Source organism: Heteronotia binoei, chromosome 5 (genome assembly GCF_032191835.1).
Source record: "Heteronotia binoei isolate CCM8104 ecotype False Entrance Well chromosome 5, APGP_CSIRO_Hbin_v1, whole genome shotgun sequence".
Classification (NCBI taxonomy): Eukaryota; Metazoa; Chordata; class Lepidosauria; order Squamata; family Gekkonidae; genus Heteronotia; species Heteronotia binoei.
The window spans coordinates 75,674,377-75,685,381 of NC_083227.1; the positions used below are offsets into that span (position 1 = coordinate 75,674,377).

Here is an 11,005-nt window from a genome sequence, read left to right on the forward strand (position 1 = left end):
ATTTGCCTTTTTAAAACCAAGGGTGAATTACTATAATATCATCCATCACTCACCTCAGCCACCTGCTGTGTTTCCACTATCTGCTGAGCCAGCACCTCCATATTGGTTGTCATGGTGAAGGACGTTCATTAGAGAAACTGTTTGGAGGGATGCCAATAACTTCTGTTAGGCATTCTGCCATTTTTTAAAATAAAAACCAATAAAATATATAGTATAGCTTTAAGCCAGTAGGGAACATTGTGCTGCACATTTTGTAGGAAAATGGCGAATGTTACACTACAACCGCAATATTATTTTTTTTAAACCACTTAATGAAACAGCTTCAAGTGTTCAACAAATGAAACCACAAAGTTGCCAATGGGATCAGAAATTGTCGCAAACACATTTGTATATAAGAACATCAGAGACCTCTCTTCTCCAAGTTCACCATTCATTGCAGAGAAGTCATAGAGGTTGCTATGCTTGTGCCAGGCTGGTGATTCCTATGGATGAATCCACCATAGGCAGGGGGTGTTAGCCTCTCTCTTTGTGCTAGGCTGGGAAACACTCCGACATGAACAGAGATTCTCAATGCTTCCGTAAGCCTGGTGCAATATGACAGAGAAGTCAAGAGGAACTACTATACTAGATTCCTACCAGTTCGGCTTCCGTCCAGGTCATGGGACAGAGACAGTTTTGGTCACCCTGGTGGATGACCTCCAGAAGCATTTGGGTCGAGGCAGCTTGGCAGTACTGATGTTGTTAGACCTATCGGCTGCATTCGATACAGTCGACCATCAGTTGCTGACCCACCGTCTCGCCGACACAGGGATCCAGGAGTTGGCCTTACAGTGGCTTTCCTCTTTCATTTGCGGTCAGGGACAAAGGGTGTCAATTGGGGGAGAATCATCTGAGGTGTGCCTCAGGGGGTGGTACTATCCCTGATGTTTTTAACATCTACATGCAACCCCTTGCCCAGATTGCCTAGAGGTATGGGCTGGGTTGCCACCAGTATGCCAATGACACCCAGCTCTATCTACTGATGGACGGCTGATCTGATGATGTCCCAGAAAACCTGGACCAGGCATTGCAAGCTGTGGCTGGATGACTTAAACTGAGCCGAATGAAGTGAATCCAATAAAGACAGAGGTCCTTTGCCTAAGTGACGGTGCGCCACTGACAACGGCGCACAAGGTTAGAAGTTTGGGGTTGCTACTGCAGTCCTCCCTGACAATGGAGGCCCAGATAGCAGCAACTGCAAAATCTGCCTTTTTCCATCTTAGGCGGGCAAAACAGTTGGATCCTTTCCTTGACCGTAGTGAGCTGGCAACTGTGATCCATGCAACGGTCACCTCAAGATTGGACTAATGTAATGCCCTCTACATGGGCCTGCCTTTGTCACGAACCCGGAAACTACAGCTAGTGTAGAACACGGCAGCCAGGCTGTTAATAGGGCTGCCCAGGTGGGAGCACATACAGCCGGCGCTGCAAGAACTGTACTGGCTGCCAATAGTATACCGGATTCGCTACGAAGTGCTGGTTATTACCTTTAAAGCCCTTTATGGCTGAGGATCTGAGTACCTGAGGGACTGTCTGTCCCCACATGTTCCCCAGAGGGTATTAAGATCAGGAACTCAACATCTTTTAGTGATTCCCGGGCCAAGAGAGGCGAGGCTGATGGCTACCAGGGATTGCGCCTTCTCAGTAGCAGCCCCCTACTGGTGGAACCAGCTGCCGGAGGAGGTTAGAGCCTTGAGAGACCTCACCCAATTCCGCAATGCCTGTAAGACCATACTCTTCCGGCTTGCTTTCGGCTGACTTTGAGACTTGTAACAGCGGGAGGAATCCAGGGAATACTGACTTCATCGAATTTGAATAATAAAATTAGCACCAACTGTTTTTAAATTGTTTTAAATTTAATTTATTTTATTATGATGATGCATTGTTTTATGATGATTCTTGTAAGCCACCCTGAGCCTGCCTTGGCGGGGAGGGCAGGGTATAAATTTAATAAAACCTAAACTAATGCTAGGATCCCTGAATAGGTAATACCACTGCTTATTTCATAAAACAGGCAAAGTTTAGGTGATAGTTTTTGTTTAATTCAGGAAAAAAACCAGTGTTACATTTTCTACTTTTGCTGTATACTATAGTGGAAGCCTGAATGCTTACTGCTTATGAATTGTATTGAGAAGAACCTTCATCAAACTGGCTTTGGTGATATATTCTCATAACTCTTATTAAAAACTAGGAGGACATGTGGACACAGCTGACTTCTTCATGATAGTTATACGTTTAATTTACATTGAAAATACTGATCACAGGTAAGTAGAATTACAAAAGTCCCTGGGACATCATTTCTTATTATAAAGAAACTAGAAAAATGCTGTGATTGCAGAATGCAGGCGGGAGGGCCAAAACAAGGGCTTCCATTTCAACTCCAGCATTATGCACATGTCTCTGGGTGCTCTGCATGCTGCAGAGGTTTTTAAATTTTCTGCCTTCAAGAAATCCTTTCTGCACCAACTTGTTTGCCAGGGATCTGCATATAAAAGTGGAGAAGAAAACATCCCAAAGCCTCTCCGTGTAACAAAAATAATACTTCTTATTCCTACTTATCCAGTATTTACTAGTAACAAACACAGTGCTTACAGTGATAGCCAAACATAATATAAACAAACATATTTATACAACACAAAATCCCTCCGGAACCGAAAGCACACGCTGCTTCTACTGTATGATGGATCAATGTCCTATAGAAAAAGTATGGAGCTGTAATACAAGTCCGACAATATCCAAGACCAGTCCAATATTGTTTCGAGTGCAAAAACTCTTCTTCTTGGGACCGTCTTTTTTATTGTTGATTCAGTAGGTAAATGGTGCTTCTTTTAATTTTTATCTCACTTTCATGGCTTTGTTTTCATTTCTCCTTGGAACGCCTGCAAATTATCTTCATATCCTTCTGAAATGGCGTTCACTATCTTTGTTGTGAGCCATGTAAAAAGCTACTTCCTTAATCTTACCTTTTTACATGGCTCACAACAAAGATAGTGAGCGCCATTTCAGCAGGATATGAAGATAATTTGCAGGCGTTCCAAGGAGAAATGAAAACAAAGCCATGAAAGTGAGATAAAAATTAAAAGAAGCACCATTTACCTACTGAATCAACAATAAAGACGGTCCCAAGAAGAAGAGTCTCTGCACTCGAAACAATATAGGACCGGTCTTGGATATTGTCGGACTTGTATTACAGCTCCATATTTTTTCTATAGGACACTGATCCATCATACAGTAGGAGCAGTATGTGCTTTCGGTTCCGGAGGGATTTTGTGTTGTATAAATATGTTTGTTTATATTATGTTTGGCTATCACTGTAAGCACTGTGTTTGTTACTAGTAAATACTGGATAAGTAGGAATAATGAGTATTATTTTTGTTTCTTTTACAGTAACCTTCGTGGTCCCGGCTTTGATTGCCACTGTAAAAGTGGAGAAGCTGGCCTCAGCTCATGTGAAACCATCTAGTAAGGGTACATACCTAGTTCACAAGGGGCACTAGTTGGACTTGACCATCACTTTTTGTGTGCTGAAGCAACTCTTCATATATAGGTCTACTCGCAGGCCCATAGCTACGAGGGGGCCTGTGGGGGCACAGCCCCCCGACTTCCGTGGGAGGCCCCCTGACTGGAGGCCCCAAGCAGCCCCAGGGCCTCTGCCATGGTTCTAGGGGCTGCCGTTGACCCTGTGAGCATTTGGCAGGCGAGGGCAGAAGCAGTTCCAGCCTCCCGCTGAAGTTAAAGGGTCCCCGATCAACTGTTTCGCGGGCCCTTTAACTAGCACAGGGGCTGTGGCTGCTGCTACCTCCAGCCCCGCACACTATTTTAATGATGGGGAAGGAAGGGGGTTTGGTGATGGGGAAAGCAGCAGGGAGAGGAGACGAGGGAAGGGAAGCTCTTCCTTGCCTGCCCCTAGCCACCACCCTCCCTTCCCTGCCATTAAAATAGCACTGCCAGGCTGGAGGCAGAAGCAGCCCCAGCCCCTGTGCTAGTTAAAGGGCCCATGAAACAGCTGATCATCAGGCCCTTTAACTGGCGGGGAGGTGGAGGGCTGCTTCTGCCTGGATCGCCGGCTTCTGGCCTCTTTCCCAGTTTCTCTCCCTCCCTTCCAAGCCCCGATCGCCACCTTCTCCCCGCCTCCTTCCCCTCCCTTCCAGTCCCAGCCCCAATCCGGCTTCTCCTGGCTTCTTCCCCTCCCTCCCAGTCTGATCGCCTCCTTTCCCTCTCTCCCAGCCCCAATCATTGTCCATTCTCCTGCCTGTCACTCTCATTGCCACCCTCCCTTCCTTGGGGGGGGGGGGTGTCAGAGAGGGAGAACAACTAGAGGGAAGGTCGTGTGGGACGCTGGGGGGCATTAGTGCCCCCCGAAAAATGTAAAGGCCCCCTGATCTTCCAAATCCTGGCTACGGCCCTGCCTACTCACCAGCTACCTGCTAGATGAACCTTCTTTTCAAGAGGTAAATTTTATTACAAGAGCTTTATCAAGTCACCCTTTGGAATGGCCTGCCACAAGGTATGCAAGGCAACCTCTCTAAAAAAGTTTAGAAAAATGTGCAAGGCAGTTCTTTTTCAGCAGTTTTGGAGCATGATTGTTCAGGAAAATTTTTCTGGTTTTCTGCGCTGTGATGATTGGTGCTCTTTTGAGCGTCATTGCTTTTTTTTAATGCTGGATCTTTCAGTTTACAGGACAGTTGCTTGCAGCAGGTTGTGATTTTATATTTTATTACAACTGTTTCTGAATCATTTTTGCTGACATTTGTAACTTTGATCTTTGTAAGCTGCTTTGAATGTACTAGAATGCAGAATGTATTTTTTTAAAGAAATTAAATATTAGCAAAGCACATGCCATCATGGACAGTGTGTGCAAAAGTACCTTTTAAATTGCAAGGACAACCTAGAGCAAGGGTGGTCAAACTGTGGCTTGGGAGCCACATGTGGCTCTTTCACACATATTGTGTGGCTCTCAAAGCCCCCCCCCCCACACCTACAGCTGGCTTGGAGAATGCATTTAAAGTTACTTTCTTTCTCCCTCCTCTATTAGCCTTCCTTCCTGTATTGCAGGTCTCAAACATCTGACATTTATCCTATTTGGCTCTTATGTTAAGCAAGTTTGGCCACCCCTAACCTAGAGTGTCATCTCTGTGACTGCACTGCTTGACAGAACCCTTCCTCTGAGAACTGGGCCACTCAGAGTCAGATGAAATGTTCTTGAACAGCTTTTGCACATATAGATATATTAAGCCTGTTGATGAGTAGGGGATAACGTGTAGTGATTGGTTTGAAATGAGCAAGGGCAGATTTGGAAAGGAGGCCCTAGCTCTTGCCCCACCAATATCCTGATACTTAAATGAAACTACTCATTTGACCCAATGGCCTTGAGCAGTATCACGCTAATGAACTTAAAAACAATCCTTCAGACTCGGACATTTATTTATTCATATTATTATATCTGACTACAGCGTTGGAAACGAACTCTGCAGCAGCCAAACTGACTTTATGTTCACTACCTGGCCCCACCCATATCAGTGGCCTCTGTAAAGGATGGATGGATAGGTGAGAAGTGAACTTCCTACCTTCATTTTTTGCCATCCCATGCAACTGTTGTTGGCATACATGAGTCACGCCAGTTTCTCCGCTTGGACTGTAGGTGTGGTCGGTGGATATTGGTATGGTGATATCTGTCCACAAAATTGGGACCCAATATGGGTAATGATAATAAGGGGAGGATGGGTCTTCAGCATCTATCTGTATGTTTCCATCTGCTTTCTATATAATTCAATAATGTAAGAAATGGAACCTGAGTTCAAACAGTGTGAGTAGGAGCTGCTGGCTTGATCAGTTATGGGTGGAGTCACTTACAGACAGGGATTTAGTCTTGCCCCCCAAAACCTTTTCCAAGTGCACCTCTTTACTTCCTTCAAGTAAAAGTAAACAGCTATTTATTAATATATGGAATGGTAAAGCAACATACTGACCTTCTAGAGAAACCTGGACTTTCTCTGAAGGAGAATTCTGCTGTTTCCCCTCAATGATTACTCTACCGGTGATGTCTGGAGTTGGACCACTCCATGACCAAAGATAAGCTTTGCTCCCACTGCAGCACTGATCCCAAGACTGGGGCTTTACCATTCCATGTACTAATAAATAGCAGCTGTTTTATTTTTACTGAATGTAAGACAGATATATACTTAATAAACTCCACTACCAACTGGTATTCAGTATACTCACATCCCACCAATATCCTGACCCTGTCCCAGTCCCCCCCTCTCAATCTCAGAGGATTCAGAAAATCCGGGAAAGTGAACAAACTCTGGTTTTTGGGAAGGGAGATTGCCTGTGACGTTTTATTATTAAATGATTAAAAGGACAAGTTTGAGATATTGTTAAACAAAATTAAACGCAAACAAATACAAGCGGGGCGAGGTTTTTCTGTTGTTATCAAAAGCCTTAAAAGTGTTTTGACTCAAAGTTGTTTAACTTGATGGTACTGCCACATTCCTTCATTCGAGTGCATTTTTCCTGCCAAACAGCTCGGTTCGCCCTTTTATAAAGGTACTGTTGAATCACTTTAGGAATTGTGTCAGGTTTTGACCACTTATGGCCATGATGACGGATGAGTGCAACCCAGAAGCTCGTTCCGTTTTAGCAGAGCTTGACAATAAGCAGACCTTTCCCGCATTCTCGTCCCAACCAGTACGGTTTTCCTGTAAACCAGAAAAGCCCGCCCTCCAGTTCCATAATGGTAATTGGAGAATTCGGACGCCCTTCACTTTTTTTGCCCCGCCTCCCAGCAAGGAAGGGGGGAGTAAAAGAGAAAAAGGCTCTTGAGGCACAAGATGGCGGTGTTGGCCGGTAGCCAAGTTTCTGAGCTCCGCCATTAGTCTCCCCGCCCTCCTTCCCTTTCGACTTCGCCTGTGGCGCGTTCCCTTGTCAGGCTCGACAGAATGCACAAAGCGGTTACTCCTAACTGTCAAGCGAGGGGGGGAAACGACCGCTAAGATGGCGACGGGCTGCCCCGTATGCAAAATACCCGCCGCCCCCTCCCCTCCGCCCTCCCGGTGGCAAAGGTAAAAGGGTCGGGTTCAAGCTACTGCCTCCGCCCGCTCAGACTCCATCTTCCTTCCTCGTTTGTTGCTGGTCTAGCCTCGCACCAGCACGGCCACTATCCCAGCCACTGCTGCCGTGGGGGGGGGGGAGAGGCGCCGCACCCAGCGCGTTCAGCCAGGCGCCCTTCATCAGGAAGCACCCACACCCCGCCCGGACGCTCCGCTATTCGACTCGATACCCAGCCGCTGAACCCGGCGACCGCCCTCCCGTCCGCCAGACAAGCACTGCCCCATAACACAAGGAAGGGTTAAGCCTTAATGTACCTGAGGATTTGGCGCCAAAAGAACCCGGCGGCGGCTGTCTCCCGTCAGGGCCTGGATCGGCCCCCCCTCCCCCGGGAGAAAGAGACGGTGGCGCCGAGAGGGTTAAAAGTGTCCCGCGAGGAGGAGGAGGGGGCGGAGTGGTCGTCTGTTATTGTTTGTTTGTGGGGGGGGCAGAGAAGGGGGGGTTGTCGTTTTCTTGTGAAAGGTCAGAGTTCGTGACCCCGCCGGGCGCTGCCGTCGCAGGCTGGCAGCGTTGCCCCGCTTCCTCTTCCCAGCATCACGCTGTCCACAGCCCCCTCCATCTCTCTTCCTCCCCCCCCCCAGCCTAATGAGGCGGGGCCGGAGTGGAGGGGAAACGGCAGAGAAGAGGGAGGGGCTACCTGGGTGCCTGCGAATGTGTGCGTCTCGCCGTTCCAACAGCCCCTCTTCTTTCCGAAAGAGGAAGTCCTCCTTGCCGGAGTTCCATCTGCGCGCCTGGCTTCGAAAATGGAAGGCCCGGCGTCCGTTCGGACATTGACACAGGAACGCTCTTGTCTGGTGGTGGTGCAACCCCATCCTGTCGGAAGGAACTGAACACGCCTAGGATCGGGTACTACTTGTGTGCATTGGCACCCATAGCTACGCAAAGGAAAATGCCAGTGCGTGCATGAACTTACTCTTGAGTCATTGTGTCTATGGTGGCACCCAGAACGGCTCACCTGAGCTAAATATGGTACCCAAAGAGGAATGTCGAGAATGCTCTTGAGGAACAAAGGGGCCCATTGGATATAATCCAGGGGTGTCAAACATAGTGCCTGCGGGTTGGAACTTGTCCAGGGCTTTTATCCATCCCATGTATCTCTATTGCCAGATGCCACAGACTGCATTATGTCCCTGTATGCTGTCCCAGTGCTAATGTGTGTGAGAGTGTTAATGTATAGGCATATTTGTATTTGGAGTAAAAAATACCCTTAATTGAGTTTGCATGTGTCCTTTATAAAGTTTATATCTTAAGTACTGGCATTACATTTTATGGCACACAATGGGTTGGCCCTACAAAGTGACATTTTTGTGAGATCTGGCCCTCATAACAAATGAGTTTGACACATAATCTAATGGGAGTCAGCAATGGCAATTGATGTGCATGAGATGAGACCCATTGAAATACATTGGATGACAGAAAAATGCAGTGAAAATGTGGCAGGCATTTTTGAGAAATTGAGCTTTGGGACTGGAATGACAACCCCCCAGGGTCAAATGGCAGTCCCAGGGAATGGTAGAAGTTCTGGGAGTGGAATAACAGCACATAGAATGGTATAATTGCAGTCTTTGGGAGTAGTCATTCAATTGTGAGGGCTGACATTTCAGGCCCAGAGCAATATACCTGGTCTCAGGGATCACACTGGGGGTTGTCATTTCAGACTCAGAGCAGTGATTGAGTCCCAGGGACTGTCACTGCAATCTGGTGGGTGTCATTCTAGTCACAGAACACTTATGGTCCCAGGGACTGTCATTCAACTCTAGGGGCTTTCATTTCAGTACCAGATTACTCTATCTGATCCAACAGACTGTCATTCCACTGGGGAGGGAGGCTGTCATTCCAGTCCCTGGAACAGGTTTATCAAAATCCATTCTACAGTTTCTTTGCAATTCTTGTGTGCTGTGATGTATTTCAGTGGAGTCAGTGCAAGTAAATTGGCACTCCTGGGTCCCATATTCAATGAGCCTTCTGGAATTTTCCATTGTTTTCAATGGGCATTCATATTATTTGTTTTAGTATCCCCCCAAGGGAATAAAAATTGCTAAAAGGTATCCAAATTTGGACATGCAATGCTTTTATAGTTACGGCAAGAAACTGATAAGATTATTTTTGAAAAATTATTTCAATCCTTTAGTTCTAACTTCGTATTGCCATGACTCGACTTGGCAGTAGTTTGCGTGAAAAGGATCTAAGGGTCTTAGTGGCACATACACTGAACATAAGTCAGCAGTTTGATGTGGTAGCTAAAAAGGCAAATGCAATTTTGGGCTGTATCAACAGAAGTAGAGTGTCCAGATCAAGCAGAGTGATAATATTGCTTTATTCTGCTCTGGTTAGACCTCACCTAGAATATTGTGTTCAGTTTTGGGAACCACAATTTAGGAAGGATATAGACAAGCAGGAATGTGTCCAGAGGAGGACAGCAAAAAAGGTAAGTAGTCTGGAGACCAAGTCCTACGGGGAAAGACTGAAGGAGCTGTTTAGTCTGGAGAGGTGACATGATAAGAACTTGAACGGCTGTTGTATGGATGGTGCGGAGTTCTCTGTTGCCCCAGAAGGTTGGTCAAGAACCAATGGGTTGAAATTAAATTTGAAAAAGTTTTTGACTAAACATTAGGAAGTTAGTCTGAAGAAGACAGAAGTTCTCCACCAGCCTGCACCCCAGGAAGATTATCACCCTCCCTGCATCACTGTGGGTGAATCAGTTCTGAAGACAGTCCAGCAGTTCAGCTACCTGGGGTGCATCATCTCCTCAGATGCCAAGATCGACAAGGAGATTGACAACAGGCTGGCAAAGGCAAACCGTGCCTTTGGCCGACTGCACAAAAGAGTGTGGAGCAACAAGCATCTGAAAAAAGGCACAAAGATCAATGTTTACAAAGCGGTTGTGATGACAACCCTCATCTATGGCTCTGAATCGTGGGTTTTATACCGTCATCACCTGCGACTCCTTGAGCGCTTTCATCAGCGCTGCCTTCGCACCATCCTCAACATCCACTGGAGTGACTTTGTGACCAACACTGAAGTCCTCAAGCGGGCAGAGGTTACCAGCATCGAGGCACTGCTGTTGAAGACGCAGCTGCGCTGGGCAGGGCATATTTCTAGGATGGAAAACCACCGCCTTCCCAAGATTGCCCTGTATGGCGAACTCTCCACCGGCCATCGAAATAGAGGGGCACCAAAGAAGAGGTACAAGGACTCCTTGAAAAAATCCCTTAGCACCTGTCACATCAACCATCACCAGTGGTCTGACCTAGCCTCAGATCGCAAAGCATGGAGGCACACCATCCACCAGGCTGTCTCTTCCTTTGAGAACGCACGCATAGCTGGTCTTGAGGACAAAAGGAGATTGAGGAAGAATCGCACTGCTACAGGACCAACCCTAAATCAGACTTTTCCCTGCAGCCGCTGTGGCCGGACCTGCCTGTCCCACATTGGTCTTGTCAGCCACCAGCGAGCCTGCAGCAAACGTGGACTATTGCACCCTTCTTAAATCTTCGTTCGCGAAGCCAAGCCGAGAGAGAGGAAGAACTTGATGGTTCCTCAGTGGAACAGCCTTTCTCAGGCAGTAATGGGTTCTTTGGAGATTTTTAAAGAGGCTAGATAGCCATCTGACAGCAATGCTGATCCTTTGAACTTAGGCAGATCATGAGAAGGAGGGCAGGAAGGGTTGCATCAGTGCTTAGTTCTGGTGGCCCCTTCTTACACAGCCAGAGAAATGCTGTTTGCCACTTTGGGGACAGGCAGCAATATTTCTCAAGGCCAGGGATCCTGGAGAATTTGTTCTCTCTCCCTCTCTCTTTTGCCCCTTCCTCTCTTTTTCTTTCATCATCTTTTGGCCTTGGAGCATCACTGTGTATGT

General features: G+C 47.0%; 1 protein-coding gene across 2 annotated transcripts in view; it reads right to left on the reverse strand.

Annotated features, from left to right (window-relative positions):
- NR2C2 (nuclear receptor subfamily 2 group C member 2) overlaps nt 1–8,355 on the reverse strand; it is a 52,833-nt gene extending 44,478 nt beyond the window's left edge. For both annotated transcript variants that reach the window (XM_060239625.1, XM_060239624.1), the window contains exons 1-2: nt 7,404–8,355; nt 54–137 (exon numbers count right to left, since the gene is read on the reverse strand). In XM_060239625.1, the coding sequence (XP_060095608.1) occupies nt 54–113 (60 nt within the window). In that variant the 5' untranslated portion in view covers nt 114–137; nt 7,404–8,355. The remainder of the gene's footprint in view (nt 1–53; nt 138–7,403) is intronic.
- Nucleotides 8,356–11,005: the final 2,650 nt, after the last annotated feature.